This window comes from Ixodes scapularis, unplaced genomic scaffold (genome assembly GCF_016920785.2).
Source record: "Ixodes scapularis isolate PalLabHiFi unplaced genomic scaffold, ASM1692078v2 PGA_scaffold3__209_contigs__length_174095766, whole genome shotgun sequence".
NCBI lineage: Eukaryota > Metazoa > Arthropoda > Arachnida > Ixodida > Ixodidae > Ixodes > Ixodes scapularis.
Genome location: NW_024609868.1, coordinates 84,155,386 through 84,177,043, shown reverse-complemented (window position 1 = coordinate 84,177,043; position 21,658 = coordinate 84,155,386). Strand labels below are relative to the sequence as shown.

General features: G+C 46.1%; 1 protein-coding gene across 2 annotated transcripts in view; it reads right to left on the bottom strand.

Annotated features, from left to right (window-relative positions):
- The window catches only part of LOC8033835 (WD repeat-containing protein 6), a 111,473-nt gene extending 89,929 nt beyond the window's left edge, over nt 1-21,544 (bottom strand). Inside the window, exons 1-6 of one of the 2 annotated variants that reach the window (XM_029977787.3) lie at nt 21,287-21,544; nt 21,018-21,116; nt 17,153-17,246; nt 5,491-5,694; nt 3,545-3,689; nt 18-260 (exon numbers count right to left, since the gene is read on the bottom strand). In XM_029977787.3, the coding sequence (XP_029833647.2) occupies nt 18-260; nt 3,545-3,689; nt 5,491-5,694; nt 17,153-17,246; nt 21,018-21,116; nt 21,287-21,353 (852 nt within the window). In that variant the 5' untranslated portion in view covers nt 21,354-21,544. The remainder of the gene's footprint in view (nt 1-17; nt 261-3,544; nt 3,690-5,490; nt 5,695-17,152; nt 17,247-21,017; nt 21,117-21,286) is intronic. The other variant, XM_042292513.1, reaches the window with a different exon arrangement.
- Between the last annotated feature and the right edge of the window lie 114 nt (nt 21,545-21,658).

The following is a 21,658-nucleotide window of genomic DNA, read 5'->3' as shown; positions in this document are numbered from 1 at the left end:
AATGAAGGGCATCGCACCTCACCGACACTAATGTAGCAGCTGCTGAGGGCGGCCGCCCTCCAGACGCGCGATTCGTGCCCGTACAGCACGTGCAGCGAGCTGAACCAGCCCCTGGAGAGCTGCTCCAGGCTGAGGTCTTCAGCACCCGCCTGGCAGAGGGAAGGGTGCTCATGGAAGCGGTACACCCGCAGGGACCGGTCATCCGACGTGGAGCACAGCAGGCGCCGGGGCACGTTGAAGTTCACCGAGAAGATGACGCCCTGGGTGGGGAAGTGCGGCCGCGAATGAGCTCGGACAAACAATGCCCCTCCTGGCATCATACAAGGTGTTCTTGAACACTGTTCGGTCATAGAAAAAAAGCCTTAGAAATAAACCAACGAGGGGAGTGCAATAAAAATTTCCACAAAGTCATCTCTAGGAGGTGCATTTATCGATATTTCGCGAGTATAGGTTTCTGGAGAAAAGTGCAAGTAAAGAATGTGCTGTTCCTATGCACAAGAAGAAAAATGAAAACAAATCGTCGGGTTGACACTCCTACTGCTCACAGACGGTACCGCATGCGCCTAGATGTGCTGGATCTGACTGCGTGTATTTTTCTCAAAAAAGCTTCCCATATTTGTTTCAACAGTGCCAGCCACATGGTTTGTTTTCATATTTTCTTTTCTCTCTGTGCATAAGAGTTAAGGGCTTTTCATGTTTTTTTTTTAAATATTTTCTTTAAGAAACCTGCGCTCGCGAAATTTGATTAAGATAAATGGACCATCTAAAGACACTTTAATGAAAAGTTTTGGTACACTTCATTCATTGCCTCATTTATAAGGCTTTTTCTACAACTGAATAGTGCTTGAGAACAATCTGTAGATCACTTCAGTTGCAGAACCTCCGACATCATGCCGTACGATGGAGTGTTGAAACTGCGTCCGATTTTTCGTAGCAATGGCGCTGCTGGGGCACCACGCGCATGTCATCTGTTAGCTGGAAGTTTTGAAGAAAAAAAAACAAGCATAATCGGCTCTGCGCATTAATATACAGTCAGATGGCAAGAGGTATCTTTGTCACCAACTCGGTGAGTCTGGGCAAATCTACCGTAAATGTGTCATGCGTGCAGAGATGCTTTTTTCCACATCTCTAGCAAGCAAGCAAGCAACACCCAAGCCAGTAACGAAAAACAAGTAATTCTTAAAGACGTGACAATGCAAATAGCAGTCTTGGACATTTCGAGAATAGTTTGTCATCTGAAAGCACAATGAAGGCTAGTCGTCGATGTTCATAATGCCACTTTATGTGGAGGGTACGCCCCTCCCGGATGACAGGCAAAACAGCCCCTCCTCCGGAGCAAAGTTCCACAACTGAGGTGATCCAATAACGTTGGTCACTCCGATAACAACTCAAATTCTGGCTAAAATATCAATAAATAATAACATTAAACAAGGGTTGGGCAAACTCAAGATTGCATGTAGCTTACTAATCCTGGAATCATCTGTTGCAGCCTCTGATTCTTTCGTACTGTCAGTTTATCACAGTCTGTTTCAGTTTCATTACTTGTACAAGTTCCGCAGTGGCCCGCTATGGTAGAACCACTCCGTAACAAGGTCAGTTTTTAGAGCGCAGCTCTTAGGGGCCCGTTCCCGGCTTGAGCGGCGTCGGCGTCGGCGTCGGCGTCGGCGTCGCCGTCGGCGTCGGCGTAACCGCAACCCTCGTAACCCTCGTGAGGGTTACGAGGGTTACGAGGGTTAATCTCATGAGGGTTACCCTCACGAGGATCACGAGGGCCACGAGGGTTACTTACCCTCGTAACCCTCACAAGGGTTACGAGGGTTCATTACCTTCAAAAGGGTTACCTTCACGAGGGTTACCCTTACAAGGGTTACTAACCCTCGTGAGGGTTACGAGGGTAAGTAACCCTAGTGAGGGTAACCCTCGTGAAGGTAACCCTTTTGAGGGTAACTAACCCTCGTAACCCTCGTGAGGGTTACGAGGGTAAGTAACCCTCAAAAGGGTTATCTTCACGAGGGTTACCCTCACGAGGGTTACTTACCCTCGTAACCCTCACGAGGGTTACGAGGGTTAGTAACCCTCAAAAGGGTTACTTTCACGAGGGTTACCCTCACGAGGGTCACGAGGGTTATGAGAGTTACCCTCAGGAGGGTCACGAGAGTTACCCTCACGAGGGTCACGAGAGTTACTCTCACGAGGGTTACTAGGGTTACCCTCACGAGGGTCACGATGGTTACCCAGGTCACGTGACCCCCCCCCGGGGTCACGTGACCTGGGGTTACCCCCGAGGTCACGTGACCCCCGTTGACGTCATAGCCACTGATGACGTCATCAGTGACGTCACTGATGACGTCACCGGCATCCGCATCGTCATCATCACTGATGACGTCATCGGCATCGTCACGTGGCACCAGGTCACGTGACCCCCCGACGTCACGTCACGCCCCAAGGTCACGTGACTCCCACAAGGTCACGTGACTCCCACAAGGTCACGTGACCCCCCGCCCCCCAAGGTCACTTGACCCACCCCCCAGTACCCTTCCCTCCTCCTCCTCAAGAGCTGCGCTCTAATTCGGCGTTACAGGGAGTTGTAAACGGCTGTCATTTTTTTAAGAAAAATGTTTCTTACATTTGTACTGTAATGTGCCTGGGCCAGTACACGTTACAGTCAAACGCCTTTATAACGAAGTCCGCAGGACTGGCGATAGTTTTCATAGTACAGGTGACTGTCGTAGTAGTCGAGCGCAAAAACGCAATCGCACGAAACCGAGTTTGTACTATCGCATGCTGACAAACCTGTAAAACATTCAAGGTCTTTTTGGGAAACAGCAGGCACATAGCCAGGGGGGGCCATGGGTCTATTACTTTGCACCTAGAAAACTCGCAATACCAGTCATTTTTTCTTTGTAGAACTATGCAATTGCTTCACTAAACAGAAATATTTGTTAAACAGGATTTCGTAGTAGCAGTCGGAGAAACACAGTGAACACATGGGAGATTGGCCAAGACTTTATTTTACTCCAATAAAAGGGCGTTTTTGTATTAGAGGCATTCGTTCTAATGGCGTTTGATTGTAGAATCACACTTTAACATTGCTTCAATAAATTGGTGAGCGCAAGGCATACATGGCATTGTTCTTACTAGCAGTATTATAAGAGTTTAGGGGGGATTGGTCAAAACAAAAGCAATTGCCTGCTGCGCCAAGACCATGATATGCATTTTACTTGGTAAGAACGGCACTCAAAAAAAGACAATGCTCAGTGACACTTAAGTATGTTCAAACAAAAAAAGACCTGCTCATCCCGCTTCAGTTTTGCACGCTCTAAGTTTGCACACTATGTCTGTAGAACAAAATGGCCTATACAACAAACACCCTTGTCAGTCATGTGGAGTTCAATATAAAGGTACTTTTCCAAGATAAACACTAATATATAGCTTTTCTGGAATGTGTTAAAAGTAAAAACAACCCCAAAAAGTGGCAATCGCTGATTCAACACCTGTTCTCAAACACTCCCAAAGTCAAAAGGCACAAAAAAAAAAAGCCTACCTGGTGCCCAGAGAGCCTATGCACCACACGAGCAGGGGCTTGCGCCAGACACTGGGAAGGTGCCCAAAGGATGACCTCCTTGAAGACGGTGCCCACAGCCACCATCAGAGAATTCCAGGTGGAACCAACGAAGTGACCAGCATATCTTAAGATTTATCGGGTTTCTTATAATCAAGGTCATATCATTTCGTCTGCACCTAAAACTAGGTCCAGCTAAAATTACTATAATAGTCTGTTGAAGCTCTCTTCTCGTCACGATTGGGGGTTTCCTCCTTTCCAGCATTTGTCCTGCTAAAGTGGAAAAAGTGGAAGGCTTTCTGGGAAGAGCTTGTCTTACTTTTCTTAACCTGGAACAGAACATATCGTATTTACTCGCACAATGAACGCACTCGCGTAATGAACGCACCCCCAAAGTCGGCTCTCAAAATTTCGACTTTTTTTTTCACTCGCGTAATAAACGCACCCCCAACTTGGACGTCAAACTTTTTGACCCCCTGCCCACGCGCGCGAAATGAACGCACTTTTCTATCCTGGTGCAGGGAGGTCGCGAATGCATGGGCAGCGCGGGCCAGCAAAACGCCTTGCAAACAGCGTTAAAAAAAATTCGAAAAGATCGGACGGAAGCAAGAAAAAAACCCATAAAAAGAAGTTTTTTTTTTTGTTTTTTTTTTTTTTTTTTTTTTTTGCACAACGCAGTTTGGACTTTGGGTTCGCGCGCCGCCGTGCAAGGAGGTAAGAAAGAGAAAGAGAAGCAGAAAAGCGCTCCAAGTGAACGAAACAGCTTGCGAAAGGCGGCAAAAAGAAAAAAAGAACCCCACCAAACTAAAAAAAACACAAACAAAACAATAAAAGCTTTTTTTTTTTTTCTTCTTTTTTTTTTTGCACAGCGCAGTTTGGTTACGGAGGGGTCGTGCGTCGCGCGCCGCGCACAAGGAGATAAGAAAGATAAGCGGAGAGCCCTCGCCCAAGCAACGCCTAAGCAAACAAAACAGCTTGCGAAAGGCGGAAAAAAAAAGACACCCAAGGAATTCAAAGAAAAAAAAAACAAAGAGGAGTTTTTTTGTTTTTTTTCTTGTTTTTTTGCACAGCTTAGTTTGGTTGCGGGGTCGGGCGCCCCGCCCAAAGAGATAAGAAGTTACTTCGATTTTTCAGGATAAAAGGTCCTTCATTATGCCAGTAAATACGGACGCAAAAATTTTACTTCGCGTAATGAACGCCCCCCCCCCCAACTTTGCATCGATTTTTCGTAAAAAAAAGTGCGTTCATTCTGCGAGTAAATACGGTAGATCGGCGAAAGTAGCATCACAAAAAGGAGCAGCCAGAACCCTCAATCTGACAAGGACATGGGTAGGGGCCCATCGAGACATCATCCACGGTAGTAGTCATGTTGAAACGTTCCTTGTCGCTGTACCATAATACGGCAAAATCACCTTTGCAGTAAACAACCGTGAAAGCGTCTGGGACGTCGATGACAAAGTGATGCCCAATGAATAAATTTGGAGTCAAAATGGCGAACCTTGGCACTACGACATTTGCTCGAATAATTGCTGCACCTTTTATGTACACGGCCTACATATATGGTTGTCTGCGAATACCTGTCATGTCCCAATCCCTCTCGAGAACCACCAGCCACCGCAACAATACCGTTACCATGTTTCGTTTCCTCGAAGCAGGTGCAGTAAAGCTAACAAACTTGGGAATAGTAAAACATTGGTTAAGAAAAACAAATTATCATTCCTTTCGGTAGCAACGTGGTGACACCTGCAACGAGGCTTGATGAAATGCACTTGCTGAGATAATCAACTCGGTGACGTGATTACCATTTACCCAAAGCACAACTGTCTCCACTAACTGAGAGGCCCTGCTGTGATTGAATGTATACTGACACGTCGAGCTGTTGCTAGCGGTAGAAAAATTAAAAGGACCCACACAGAGATGAAGGATACAGAATGCAGCTCTCAGTGCAGACAGCCCAAGCGAGACGTTCCTTGGACTTCCAGTCCCAGAGGGACACGCCGTTGTGGCCGAAACAAATGGCCACGTTCATGCACTTTTCGTCCAAAGGATCAAAGAAACCGTCGTCTGGTGCGAGCCACCGGATGTCCCAGATCCAGTCGTCAAACATGACCGGTTGCAACAGCACCTGAAAACTATTGCCCCAAAAAGAAACAGAAACTCTGAATGTATACCCATAATATTTTGCAGTTCAGCACTGCTGCAATTCATTATATAGAGAGCTCTCTGTGCGAGTTAAAACCCAATTTCACCCAATACTTGCACTGGGAATATGTTTTGTCAACATCAGGTTAAATCTACATTCTTTCCATAAATGAAGAAATTACAACTTCTTTAGAATGTCATTTTACAACTTATTTGGATATGAAAAACAAGCTGGAAAAGTAGAAACAATTATGATAAAAGTCACATAATTCCTGCCAGAATAGGAAGTAACATAACTTGAACTGTGAAATTCAACTCTAAACTTCTCAAAAACTCAAATTGCTGTGGCATAATCCCCAACTCTTCCCTGAATCCTAGTTTGCAAAAAAGAACAAAAAACATTAGCTTCACAAAATGTGAAACCCAAAAACGAGACATGCATTATAATACACAAACTCATATCTCTTATGTCCCTTCACAGCGAAGGTGCTTCTCCAATGTTTCCAGCACAAATTGTAGGCATTTGGGATTCATCTCCGTCACTTTTAGTTCGAGCATTGCAGAAGCTATAAGAGCAAGCTCCACACTTTGAACGGTCCCACCGAACATGCACGCCTGAGCAATGCAAGAGTAGCAAGGGGAAGTTAATTAACATTGTTTTTCCCATCTATTCATTTCATTCTGTTTTTATTACCCTTAAATTGCCCTTTTCTGGGCTTCACATCAGGTAGTGGGGAGAAGATACAAAGTCAAGGACGAAGCAGTTATGCACACATGTTACAACTCAGCATCTGGCCAGGTCATATGTCTTAAGTGCATCTCTGAAATAATCTGCGTTAGATATAGTAATAACGATACCAGGCAGCCTGTTCCGCAATCTGGTCGATTGTGAAACAGGCTGCCTTCTTTATTGTAATCCTAAAGAAGCCAAGGTCTTGAACCGAACCCAAATCCCAAGACCGTTATTTTTGACCAAACTGGAGCGAAACCATAACCAAAGTCAAGCTTTTAACGTCGAACCCAAACTGGAACGGAACCGTAATCTCCTGTGACAGTTACTGGTTCATTGGAAAATGGTTCGGCATAATAAATTCTGAGCTCCGTCTTCTTGCGGGTGGAGGCGCGAACCGCGACGGTGGCATCAGCGGCGCAGTTTTGACTAAACAAACGGCATCAACGTGGAGACAGCTCAATAATAATGAAACAAACAAAAAAAATTCACGTCTATGTGCAGTACGACTTGGCGTCGGCGAGTCGGGGCAGAGACATACACTTTTATACTTTGCTTCATTTTGCCGTGGACCTGAAAGGACACTACGAGCCGCTGGAGCCAATTCATAGTTTGGAGGGTGTCATATGCCTTTCTGGTAGGGTGAAAGAGACAGTGTTGGGTAAAGTATATCTAAAAAGTACTTGAAGCAAAGTACAGAGTAAATAAGAGGCTACAAAGTTCAGTAAAGTAGTAACTAAACCAGGTGCAAAGTACTTGAAGTAAAGTACTGTTAATACAATGTATTTTTGAAGTAAAGTAAAAGTACTTTTTAACGGAAATAAACAGCGCGCAAAAAATACACAGGACGAAAGGAAGGTGTGAACGACACAAGCGCTGAACTCACAACTAAACATTTAATGAAAAAACACCAACGAAATAAACCGCACTATCGCTTCAGCACGTGTCAAGATAGGTAATTTCTTTTTTGTGAAGAAAAACGGATGTTTGGCTGACGCATGCATCTTGCCCCGCTTTTGTTATTGCATACGCTTCCAATAATTCTCTGGTAGTTTTATCTGTGCCCCTCCCGATGATGGTGATGTTATTGAATTGGGGCTGGCATTTACAGGCAGCACAATGCAGAGGCAAGTGACCCCCAGCGGTCGACCGGAGTGTCCAGTCATGCTCACGTGCCCTGTCATTAATGCATCGGCCAGTTTGGCCGATGTACACTCTTCCGCAGCTTAGTGGTATCTTGTAAACCACCCCCACCACACAATCAACATACTTGTTCCTGTGCCTTACGGCACATTGGCTCCTGCCCGTAGCCTTATCCGCAATTCTAGGGCAGAGTTGCGCCAACTTTCGTGGCGCCGAAAAAACAACAGGAACGTCAAACCGCCCGGCTACCTTTTTCAAATTGTGCGAGAGTTTGTGCATGTAGGGGAGTACCTGGGGTCTGGTTGCGGGTCTCTCTTTTTTCTGACTTGACCCTCCCTTAATCTTTTTTAGCAACGTCTGTCAACTTTTTAACATAATCTTTTGTGATGACCTGTCATTCTCATTCTCCTGTAAAGTTTTTTTTTCAATTGGTATGCATTCCCTGGGGGTGATCAGGAATGCATCAGTTATTTCCAGAAATGGTCCGCTCATTCAAAGCTGATCTATCCCAAATTACTGGAAGCCTTTATAAAATACAAAATTTACTACGCACCTACTTGGCTTAAACAAATATTATACTACTCCCTAGTTTACTCCAAAATGAGCTTTGGCATCTTGGTTTAGGGAACAGCAACTAACTACACTAAACTAATTATCTTGCAGAAGAAAACCTTGCATATGTATGAAAGTTATAGAGGAGACAGAAGAAATTTAAGCATGCAGCCACTTTTTAATAAATATAATATGCTCAAGGCAGACCAAGTATTTTTTTTTCAAACTTACAGCTGATACACATAAACAAACTTACACTACACCAACAGATAATCTGAGCACATACAATATTTGAAATCCAATGGGAAAGTTGCCAGCCGTAAGAATTATGGCCGACAGAGGCTAAATTTCTAGACACAAAGTAAAACTTTAAACAAAAAAAATTATGTCGGGACTTTCATAAACCTTTTTATAGTTTTAAAAGTGATGGCAGAAGGATGCTCGTGGTATGTGGGATTGCTTTTTCATCTGTGTAATTGCTCTGTCGAACAATTACTGTGTGACCCGTGCTGTGACTGACGATGATGCGGCTGTTATCTGCTCCTAATCTACTCTTCCCTTCCTTTTGCTATTTTGTTCTTTCTTTCGCTCACTAAGATGAGCTGTTAAAAAGAAGAAGCAGAGCTTACGAACAAACGTTCGGTCTGCCCGAGATATCATCCAAGTCACTTCAGTGGTGACGAGTAAATTGCTTTTATGAGTTCAAGTACCCCGCACAAGCTGGCCACACTTCCGGATCGTTTGCACTGCTGGTGCTGTCAGCCTGAATGGCCAGCCATGGCGGCGTTCCTAAGCCCACTGCAGTTCGAGAAAACCATGGACAAGTGGGACGCGTACAAGTTGCGGCTGGAGGCCTTCTTCAAGGGGAACAGCATGAGCGACACTAAAAAGAAGCGAGGTTTCCTGGTGGTGGCATTAACACCCGCATGGTCGAGGTGTTGAGCAGTCAGTGCACCCCGGGGAAGGCTAATGACCTAGAGTACGCAGAGGTGATGCAACTGCTTTGGGCGCACTACTCGCCGAAGACAAACGAGATTACCCAGTCGTACAAGTTTTTTACGCGGAACCAAAAGTCAGACGAAACTGTGAAGGATTTCATCGTGGCAGTTCGGCAGTTGGCAGACACTTGCAACTTTGGGAGCTCGCTGCACCGGATGCCGCGCGACAGCATCGTTTGCGGTCGCGCAACATCCAGCAACACTGCACAGGGGCACCGGTGTCCGTCATCACATGGACTACATACCAAAGGCACAAGGACGTCTGGCCGACACTTTGCAAGACATCGCTCGAGTTGACGTGCTTCCTGGGAAAACTGCCAGTGTGCAAACAGCTGGATATGCAGGTGTCACTAGGGAACAAGATTGTGACCGGAACATTGACAGTATTGGAGTGCACTGATCCTAACCTATGCAGCTGCGACCTGCTGCGAGACTTGAGCTTGATGCACAAGCCCGCCTTCGTCAATTAATGTCAAGGTGAGCGAAGGTCCACTACCGGCGTCAGGTCGATATTCGCAAAGTTCTCCGATTTGTTTGAGCCAGGCTTAGGATTGCTGAAGGGTTCACCAGGGCAGCTAAAACTCCGCATGGGCGTGATTCCCAAGTTTTACAAAGCTCGACCTTTCGTACGCATTGTGAGAGAAAGTTTCTGATGAGTCCGACTGGGCGACTCTTCTGGTTCTGAATGTAAAAATGAATGGCAGCATTCGTCTTTGTGGAGATCTTAAGACGATTGTTAGCATAACATGTCATGTCGAGCAATAACCGCTACCCCAAATTGAGAATATTTTTACGGCACTAAACGGCAGAGAAGTTTTTAGCACTATCGACTTGAAAGATGCCCACAACCAGTTGTTCTTGGATAAGACTGCTAGTATTCTGATCGTAGTTAACACGCAAAAAGGGTTGTTTTCCTTTAGCCGCCTACCTTCGGTGTCGCATCAGCCGTTGCTATTTTTCAAAGGTGCATTGAGGCAATTCTGCAAGGTTTGCCTGGCGTGCAAGTCTATCTGGATGACATCATTGTGGCGGAGAAACAGAACGACAGGAGCCTTCTCCAGACGGTGTTGCAGCGACTGCGAGAATCCGAGTTTAGGTTACATCCAGAGGATTGCAAGTTTCGTCAGCAAGTAGTTGATTTCTTGGGTCACAGAATTGATGCAAAAGGGCTGCACCCGAAGGTGGAAAACGTTGCTGCGGTGATTACTGTTATGTCCGGCATAACATGGAAAAAGAAGAAGACGCGCCTCGTCTTCTTCTGCGACATCAGACAGTGTGCGTGCCTGCGCATGCAGGGACATTCAGTCACGCCGCGATCACGATCGCAGAGTAAAGCTACTCGTTGTGCTTTCCATAAGCGACTCCTGATTACTCAGCACTTAACATTGGCGACGAAGGCGGACCAGAACCGCAAAAGGGAAGACTTGCATCGTCTGAACGATGTCAGCGCTGCAAGGCAAGGTCGAAGAGTTCGACGGTACTGCGTGGTCGGCATGGGCGGAGCGCTTGGACTTCTACTTCCAGGCGAACAATGTGCAAGACGCCGGAAAGAAGAGGGCACTACTGCTGACTTTATGCGGCGCAGAGACCTACAACACAGTTCGAGCGCTAGTTGCACCCCACAAACCAGGAGGTCAAATTCTTAGGTCACCGCATAAACGCCGAGGGAATTCATCCAACCCAGGACAAGATCCAAGCAGTAGTCGAAGCCCCAGAATCGGAGAACAAGACGCAGTTACAGTCCTTTTTAGGCCTCCTGGCGTTTTACGACAGGTTTTTAAAGGATCGCGCGACAATCGCGAAGGAACTGTACGAACTACTTGAACAGAACAAAGAGTGGAGGTGGGAAGAAACACACCGAAGGGCTTTCAAAAAGCTGAAAGATCTAGTGGCGAACTACACTGTGCTCGCACACTATGATGGAAAACGACCTCTAGTGTTGTCTTGCGACACCTCACCATATGGAGTGGGAGCCGTACTTGCACAGCAAGATGCTGATGGGCGGGAGGCTCCGATCGCTTTTGCATCCAGAACGCTAGGCAGTGCCGAGCGGAACTATTCGCAACTGGATCGTGAAGGCCTCGCTATCGTGTACGGAGTTCACCACTTCCATCAATACATAGCTGGGAGGTCCGTGACCATATTCACAGACCATCAGCCTCTGCTAGGTATCACCGGCTCCAACAAGCCTGTTCCACAAGTATTATCATCAAGGATGACTAGATGGTGCGTGAAACTGGCAGCCTACCCCGACCTGAAATACAGGCCAGGAAATCGTCACCAGAACGCAGACGCTCTCAGTCGGCTTCCGTTGCCACACACAGAAGACGAATTGAATCCACCTGGCGACATCTTGATGTTTGAAGGATTGTCACGGCCTCCTCTGTCAGCGCAACAGGTAGCAGAAGCGACAGCAAAGGACACTGTGCTGGTTGAAGTGTTAGAAGCAATTCAAAAGGGCACTCTTCATCGACTCAAATCACCAGAGTTCGCACCTTACACAAAAAAGGCGGCAGAACTGTCGACACACCGAAATTGTGTGACATGGGGGGCACGCATTGTGATCCCCACGCGGCTGAGGACGGACGCGTTGACGTTGATTCACGCGGGGCACCGTGGAATTATAGCAATGAAGACATGCGCACGGAGCTACCTCTGGTGGCCCGGTATCGACGCAGACATAGAGTCATTCGTCACAGAATGCACTGCCTGCCAGACCCACCGCAAGACACCACCGAAGGAGCCCATGCCAGTCTGGCACAGACCCTCCCACCCTTGGGTTACTATTCACGTGGACTTTGCGGGTCCAGTTGAAGGCCAAGTTTTTCTGGTGGTCGTGGACGCATACACTAAATGGGTGGAAGTCCGAGTGATGCGAAACATGACGTCGGCTGCCGTCATTAGAGAATTGAGGGCTATCTTCGCAACTTTCGGCGTTCCCCGGAAGGTGGTTTCGGACAACGGCACAGCGTTTGTGTCCGACGACATCAAGACCTTCTACCGGAATAACAGTGTAATATCCATCACAAGCGCGCCATACCATCCAGCAACTAACGGCCAGGCTGAACGCATGGTTCAAGAGCTGAAAATGGCACTAGCTAAAAGAGGAAGAGAAGATCTGAATTGTGTGGTTGCCAGATTTTTATTCAAACAACATACAACAATCCATGTGGCAACAGGAAAGACACCTGCTTGGATGCTTTTTGGAAGAGAACTTCCGTCTGCTCTCGAGCGACTATAGACGTTCAGCCCCGAGACACCTGAAAGCACTGCCACCTTTACAAACCCACGCAAGCTGAATGTAGAGCAAGCAGTGTGGGTTAAAACATTTCCAGACGGTAAAAAGTGGATACCGGGAGTGATCGAACGTCAGCTGGGACATCGCTCTTGGATGATTCGGGTAGAGCAAGGTTCAATTCGCCGGCACACCAACCACATACGGCCGCGAAGAGTGGCATCGCATAATCAACCTCCACAGACAGCTGTGGCACCCGCATGGGACATTAACAGCCGTGATGACCTGGCTCCGCAACCCGCGACAACCATCAGGGACAACAGCACAACTGCTATTCCTGAGAAATCGCTTCCTGTTGTGCCGCCGGCAGAGCCTGACACTTCAGGCACTCGAAGAAGTTCCCGAGACCGGCGACCACCTCAAAGATATGGACATGACGTCTAGTGGGGGGAGGTGTTATGTCCGGCATAACATGGAAAAAGAAGAAGACGCGCCTCGTCTTCTTCTGCGACATCAGACAGTGTACGTGCCTGCGCATGCAGGGACATTCGGTCACGCTGCCATCACGATCGCAGAGTAAAGCTACTCATTGTGCTTTCCGTAAGCGACTCCTGATTACTCATCACTTAACAATTACCTTACCGTCAAAACCTGCGCGACAAAGTTAAGGGCGTTTCTTGGGGGTTGGTGACATATTACCACAAGTTTTTGCCAGACATATCCTTGATCTTAGGGACCTTGTATGACCTTTTAAAAAAGGGGGACTGTATGGAAGTGGACCAGGAGGAAGCTTTTCTGCGCACAAAAACTCTGCTGCAAGAAGCCAACTTTCTTGTGCACTATGACCCCAACAATCCGTAATGATTAGAATGCGATGCATAACCCACGGGAATCGAGGCAGTACTTTCGCACCGAGAAGATGGCATGGAATGCCCGATCGGATTTCGCTCCTGCACGCTTTTGGCGGCAGAGCAAAACTATACTCGCAGCTGGAGCGTGAGGCACTTCCTCTTGTGTTTGGTGTAACGAAATTTTGTCAATACTACTTGCTGGGACATACTTTCATGCCGGTTACTGACCATAAACCCCTCGTACGGCTTTTGCACCCAGAGAGCCAATCCCTGGAATGGCTGCCGCAAGAATACAGCGCCGGGCGCTACTGCTAAGTGCCTACTCGTACATCATCGAGTACAAGCCGGGGAAAAGCAACATCACGGCAGATGCTTTGAGTCGCCTACCAGTGCCTGGAATTGAGGCTGACAGCACACGTTTTGCGGACAAAGATGCTCAAAAATACATCCTGCTGATTGAACAGTTCAATGACGGGGTGATATCGGTGAAGGAACTAGCAGCACTCACTAACAATGATTTGCAACTACGGCAAATGTATGACTGGATACAGAATGACTGGCCGCAACGGTTGCCGGAGTCACAGCTGGCGTTATGCCCGTATTTTTAACACTAATGCTGAGTCAGGGATTGATCTGCTGGGAGCACCGTGCAGTAATTCCAACAAAGGCGAAAGAAACATTGCCGGAAATGTTACATGCCCTGCACCAAGGCATTGCGGCTATGAAGACGCGTGCGCGCTCTCTCTTTTGGTACCCCCGGGTTGACAGCGACATCGAACGGTTGGCTAAACTTTGTCAGGTTTGCGTGCAAGCCTCCTCTATTCCACCAGCCAAGCCTCCTGTTAGCTGGCCTGGCACGGGAGAAAGGTTGTGAAGATTGCATGTCGATTTTGCAGGACCGGTCAATGATCACATGTTGCTGACTGTCGCTGATTCACACAGCAAGTGGCTCGAGGTCATACCAATGAAGCCCGCCAGTTCTCTGACGACGATCAAACCCCTGCATACTATTCTTCTTGGACGGTTCGGGTTGCCAACTACCTTTGTGTCAGATAATGGCCCGCAATTCACAAGCAACGAATTTCGCAGGTTCTTGTAGCAGAACGTCATTCACCTGACGACGGCGCCTACCACCTACAGTCGAACGGACTGGCTGAGCAGGCCGTACGCACCGTCAAGCAATGACTGCGGAGAAACCAAGTGGGATCCCTTCCGACTGGGCTGGCCAGACTTCTCCATCGGTACCGCCGCTTTCCCCTAGGTCATGGCAAAACCCCGGCCATGATGTTCGGCTACGAAATCCGCTCGTGCTTCGACAACGCTGTGCCTCCACCATGGTCAATGAAGGAGTTACCACAACAGACGTTCCAGAAAGGGCAGCCAGTGAGGAGTCGTAATTACGGGATGGGGGATAAGTGGGAACCAGCAACAATAGAAGAAACCATGGGCGCAAGAATGGTTCCTGTGCACGACACGCACAGGGTCAACAACGGAGACACCATGACCAGCTGAGAAACCGAGTTGTCCGCACTGTGCCAACGCCCACAGTGGAAGCCATATCTACAGTACCGGAGGAATCGATGGTGGCCTGTACTGACGACCCCGCGGACACGGTCTCGGAGCCTGCAAGGAGCTCCACAAATGATCCCCCAGTCACCACCCAACCCACGACTCCGCTGCGGCATTCTACTACAAGACGGAAACCCCCCCGATTGCTACTCGCCTTAAGGTGGGGGAGTGCTGTGTTGAACAATGACTGTGCGACCCGCGCTGTGACTGACGATGACGCGGCTGTTATCTGCTGCTAATCTACTCTTCCCTTCCTTTGGTTATTCTGTTCTTTCTTTTGTTCACTAACATGCCAAGCTGTTAAGGAGGCAAAGCCCAACGAATAAACAAATAAATGTTTGGTCTGCCCCAGATGTCATCCGAGTCACTTCAGTAATGTTGCAAAAACTCCAGGATTATTTGTTTGTTTGTATATATATAGGTGCATTGATCTTTCGTGTATATTTTCATTCCTTCTTACTTTATGTTGAAGTGTGAGAGATTACTATCTCTTTTTTTGTTATTTTTTTCAAATGGCCACTGTTTTGTGACTGATTTTAATGTTGTTACATACTCATATTTATTATAATGCACAATCGAGGCATGTTTTATGGTTTTCAGTGTTTTTCCTATTTTACATATATATTGTTACATGAAATTGTAATTTTGATCTATATTTACACAATGTTGCACAAATGTTTTAGTTTGTTCACTTGTCTTAAATTGCTTTGGTGGATCACAGCATTTATTTATATTGCATTTGTCATCTTTGCTACGTTGTTGTGCTGCACTGCTGAACTGTAGGGGGGCAGAGGCCCTGTCAGCCTTTATCTCTGTCCCCCCCCCCCCCCCCCAACATCAAAATAAAAACAAAAAGTCAACGGCTGCCGGCGTGTTTGTTCTGCAGTGACAAAATCTGGAGGTGCCAAGAGGCGAAGTCAGGACAAGCGAGACCGACAATGTGGCACCAGTCGTCGGGACGCCGCACGTCTGACAAGTGAGTTCATAGCAGGTTTGCGCCTTTTTGTCCACGATCTGCGTGCGCGACATTGGATTCCGTAACACGAGTGGTTCCCGCGTGTACGTTGCACCGTGAAATGCAAATCTGCTGCATCCACAATCTGCGGTATCCGTTCCCATGGCATAAAGTTTGTAGCGGATTCCCGAGTTTTTGTCCACGATTTGCACGTGCGATCTAGATTCTACGCGAGTTAGTCCCGCGTGTATATTGCATCGTGAAATACGATTCTGTTAAATTCACAATTTGCGGTATTTGTTCCCGTAACTATGAGTTTGTAGTGGATTCCCACGTTCTTGTCCATGATCTGCGTGCGCGGTATTGGTTCCGGTGACAGGCAAGTTTGTAAAGGGTTCCCGTGTGTTTATTGCACCAGAAAACTTGAATCTGCTGCGTCCGCGATTTGCGGCATTCGTTCCCGTGAGATGAGAGTTCTCGGCAGGTTTCCGCAAGTCCTTCACACCATGAAAACGCAAATCTGCTGCGTCCACAAGCAGCAGTATCCTTTCCTGCGACACAGGAGTTTGTAGCGAATCCCTGCGTGTTTATCGCATCGTGAAACGCGAATTTGCGGTGTTTGCAATCTGCGGTATCAGTTCTCACGTCATATAGTTTGTAGCCAGTGCCAGGGTGTTTATCATTAATTTTTGATAAAGTTTTGCTGTGGCATCCTCTACGTTTTTCACCATTTATCTCTTCCTCTTGGGTGTATGTTCTTTCTGAACTTTATGGTAAGCATACATTTGTTTTGCTTTCCTCATTTCCACAGAGCAGCTTCTGGTCACGTTTTTATTTAATGCAGACGACGCCATGTTGAACACACTTTTTCTTCTTAACAACTTGGAGTTCTAGATCTTTCATTTTAAGAACCGGTTTGAACCGGTTCATGCTCGGTGAAACCGGTAATCTAACCGTTATTTTGAATTCATCATTGAACCAGAACCGAACCGGAACAGAGTGCAAAAGCTACTGACCCGAACACAGACCGAACCAGAATAACGACCGGTTCTACTCCCTGAAAAAAACTCCATTTATTTTACAACCACTTAACTCAACGTACATCATAATTCGACATGCTGACTGCCGTGTTAAAAGCTGTCTATACAAGATGGAGAGACTCAGGGCTCTTCATTCTTTGGGCACCTATGCAGTGTATCCCAGTTTCTCATGGTCAGACTTTCTGCCTGACTGAAATCTTATTTAAAAAAAAAAGTATTACCGCTATGTGAATGTCATTCGCCGATAAGGTATCAGCTACCTCTAGCTACCCACCCAATAAAATGAAAGCCTACTCTATCAACCTGTCACACAAGTCTACAAAAAATACACGAGGCTCACTGTTAAACAAAAAGTAATGAAGCAAAAAAACTTACCCCATGGATGGTGCTGACCAGGGTTCAAGCTTTACAATGGTCAGAAATCTGGATCCGAAGACGGCACACACGCAGCTCGATTGGGACTCACAAACTAGGCAAGAAAAGATTTTGAACAAGTCACACAGTCTAGTTTTTTTATACAAAAGGTATACTCAGCTGTGCTGGATGCTATCTATATTTGTATCTTCGTAAGCAAGCCTAAATAAATTATGTTATTGCTTTAATCTTGTTTAAAACCTCATAGTATAGAAAACATTTTGTGATTTATCATTACAGCATAAGTCTTGTGCACTGCAAGGTTGATTGAATAGGTTTCTGATTTTCGTTTTCTTAAAGAGCAACTTCGCTTCATTTTTGTTTTTGAAAAAATAATGCAGTCCCCTTGAGTATTACCTAGGAAGACCACACGTCAAATATTATGACGTAGTTCTGTCTAAATGCTTCTTAAACGGTCCGGCAAACTTTGCAACTCGCCAAGTTGCCGAAATCCGCCGAGTCAAGCGGGCGAATTGTGGCGCAACAGCGCAGTTAAGGCTATGGTGTGGGCATAGCCAAAATTAAGCTAAACGTCATCACCATAGCCCTTTTTTGCTTGTTTTTACTTCTCCGGGCAAGTGTAACGGGTGGCGTCAGCAACGTTTCCTTTCAGCACGCCTGCGCAGCGCACTTCTTGGGAGCCATCCAGCCGCCCCACCGTCGTCGTCACGCCATCTACCGTGTCATAACCACCGTCATCGTCACACCGTTTCTGATTATCGTCTCTCGAACTTTCATCCACAATACGGACACTACGTGCGCAGACTTATGCCACAGTTGTTCAGACGTCGTTGAATGTCGTAGACACCAAAACGTGGTGAAGAGTGTGGTGCAGACGCCACTTTCACCTGGCACACGCCCTCCCCAATCCCGCTTGCCGTTGAGTAGAGAATCACGTGATAGCCACGTTCTTGATTCAGGCAATCGTTCTTGGCGGCCTGAGAGTTTCGATTTCGATTTCGGCTCGTATTTAAAATTAGATTTAAATATATATATATATATATACCATTTTTTGCGAAACAAATGACATAGTGTCTTTTACTAGGACCTTTTAATGCAAAATCACTCATTGTCTCAAAATCTTCAGAAATGAGCGAAGTTGCCCTCTAAGGAGAAACTTGATCTATATCAGGATTGTGCAAGTAAGAAATGTCATGAGCCAAAATAAATTATGTTTAAAACCTTACAATCACCTAGAGCAGCCCACAGGTTTTCTTGCTTCAATGGGCTGCCGCCTTTGACATCGAAAATGTATCGCTTATGGACCATATTCTTGTCAAAAGCACTCATAATTCATTCCAGGCCGATACAAAAGAAAGTGTATTTTTTTTAAACTGGTATGCATTGACTCAGTGATAATTGGGGGTGCAACAGTTATTTTAGAAAATGTGGGGCGAATATTGGATAAAGTCAAGTGGCCAGAGAGTAATTATTTTCGGAAATGGCGGCTAATTCAGAAGTCCTTTCGGTTTCTGAATTTGGTGCCGCTTGCACTCAAGGGGGTTAATACTAGGAGAGAGCATGACGTCATCCCATAGTTTCCGCAAGCAATCCCCTCGTGGAGGAGTGCCCTACCCTAATAATTGTGACCTCCCCGCTTGCGCTGACCAAGTAAGAAGTAGCGAGAGTTTGAAATGCTGCGAGAGAGCCGCCCCCCAGTGCAAAGGGAGCGATGCATTGTCTAATCGCGTTTTTGGGGAGAGTAGAATATCCCTTCCAGTATTTCTTTAGAGTTTACGATGAAAAACTTTAAGGGCTTTGCAATTTATCCTTAACGTACCAATTAATTAATGCTTTAATCACGAGTAACTTTTTCCAACTGGTTAATCGGACAAATTTTGACAAACAAAAAAAAAAGGTAAAAATTACACGCTTTCGCCACGCAGACGTTGAAGAGTACAGCTGCATGAAGGGCAAACTTTAGGTCAAATATTAGCCTAAAGTAAACTGTAGGGACAGGATTTACAACTCTTGACAAGTGCAAAACGTAACACGTGTCCTAACCACTTAAACGCCGTTCAAATGTATGTTTAACACAGCAGAGACTATTGTGAACAATCAAAAGAGCTAGCTCTTGCCAGAGAATAATAAAGAACCTTTTTGCCCCATGCAGCTAAAATAATAATCTGCGAATGTCAGTGTCTTTAAACCAATCTTAACTACACATCAGAGTTGATTCATCATCAAAATTGTATATTGCCCCGCTTATCACATTATCAGCATAGTCAAAAAATATATAAATATTTTGTCTTTTTTAAAACTGTATATAAAAATGAATGTGATCAATTAATTGATTAAAGGGTGGCAATTCATTGGGTTAAAACTCTTAATCGACGCCTACCCCCAATCATTTTGCTATACAAATTTAACAAGACCAATATGGGGGAATGTACTTTGAAGTTGAGAGTTGTACTTTTCTCAGAAAGTACCAGAAAAAAATACCTAAAGTAAAGTACAAGTGCATACTCGGGGACTGTACAGTCGGCAGCAAGTTAGTAGCGCACAAAAGCGCCAGCCGAAATGACTGGCTGCGCCTTCTGATGGCGTGCGGCCTTTCTCAAGACTCACACTTCGAGAATGTATTTTCTTTTGTGTTCGCAGTCATGTCTTTTTCACACGCTTCCTTCCAACATGCACAAGATAACCAGGACCGCCACAAGGTGCCACTTTGTGAGTCATCATGCATCACGTCTGCCTGTGCCACCGTGGTGGGTGACGGTGCTCGGATGCTTCAGATAACATTTTGCGGCACCTTGCACCAATCCCTATTATCTCGTGCGCAACCAACGGAAGCGAGCGGAAACAAAAAATGTCTGCAATCACGATTGGAAGCACATGAGTAAAGCGCGAGTCTTGAGAGCGGCAAAGTGCAATCAGGAGGTGCAGCCAGTCATTTCAACTGGTGCTCCCGTGACCCACAAACTTTTGCGGCTGACTGTTCTTGAAGTAACGTGCAAGTTTTCTAAACCTACTGTAAGTAGTGCTTTAAGTACAATGTACTTCTAACAAAACACTGCGAGTCTCATAACCTTGCCCAGAGAATTACACAATTGCACATTATGTTTTCATTAAACCAGCTAAAAGTTCATTCACCCTTTGAAATTACAGTGGAATTTAAAGATTTAGATTATTCCAAAGCCCAATAGGGAGTATTCCCTGGCTGCCATAGCCGAGTGCGCGCTGACAATGAGGTTCCAAAGTTCTTTTGAAACATGCATTCCACAACATCGAGATTGCCGGTCTTAGCAGACTATGGGAAGAGTCGTCTGCTTCTTGTGAAGCAGACGACGCAGAATCGTCGACGTGTGAAGCAGACGACGTGTGAAGCAGACGACTTCTTGTGAAGCAGACGACGCAGAAGCAGAATCGTCTGCTTCTTGTGAAGGGGTTGCGGTGACGTCAGAACGACGCCGAGTTCTGTTTGGCTTTGATTGGAAGGATAATGGGTAGACCTCAATGCTATTTGCCTTAAGATCTATACCCACTATTTTTTTTTTTTTTAATCAGCTTATAAGAGTTTGGCGTTCTGACATCATTGCAACCCCTGTGCAAGGAGCAGACGAACTTGCGCTCCGCACTCATGTGAGCTCGTTCCGACTCCTGAGCATGCACTTTGAACAGCGCACACAAATATGGCGTCCAGTGAACAACTCCTATTGCTTCAGAAATATTCTCGTTTTATGACTGCTGAATAATCATACACCAAATATTTATTTATTCTGTTCCAACTTTTTGTCTGGGCTGTGCGCTTGATTTGGCGGCTTTTATGTAATTACATTGCCGACTAATCTGAAACATGATGTTGGTGCATTCTGGTTCTGCTCACCTGTCCTAATACCATGGACGTTGCACGATGGGAACGCGACGTGGAATCCAATCTTGCTGAAGGTCGCTGAAGAGAACGCACTTAGTGTGTTGCCTTCGCCTGAAAATGAAATACAATTTATTAGGTTGCCCAGCATGAGCCTTCATTTGCGCTTGGATGCTTAAAAGCTCCGCATCTTTACTCGATGTTGAACTTCCTTTTCTTAACAGTCACGATTTTACTCGCAGCAGCTTAAATGTCCGATGTTAAGTGGAAAAACCAAACCATGCCTATGAGAATTGTCTGGTCCCAGAACGTCGCACATATCACATGTGTTCTCGTAAACAGGCACTCCATTATTTTGCGTTATTCCGATTGTCCCACTTAAAATATTCACGCGATTCAGCTTCTAGTGCAACTGTTACGGTGCCCGCACAACACGACACGCTTCATTGCCAAGAAGCCGTGAATCTGTTCGAAACCAGACTCAAACTTCGAGCGCGTACGACAGCACGCCTCGCAACGACGCCATCTTGGCATCAGCCGTTGCCAGCGCCGTTCCAAGAACTTGCCATGGGTCACGCTGCACTTTAAAAATACAAATCTAAAACCGCAATTTTTTCATAGTTTTATTAATATTAACAAAAAAATTTATGAACTTA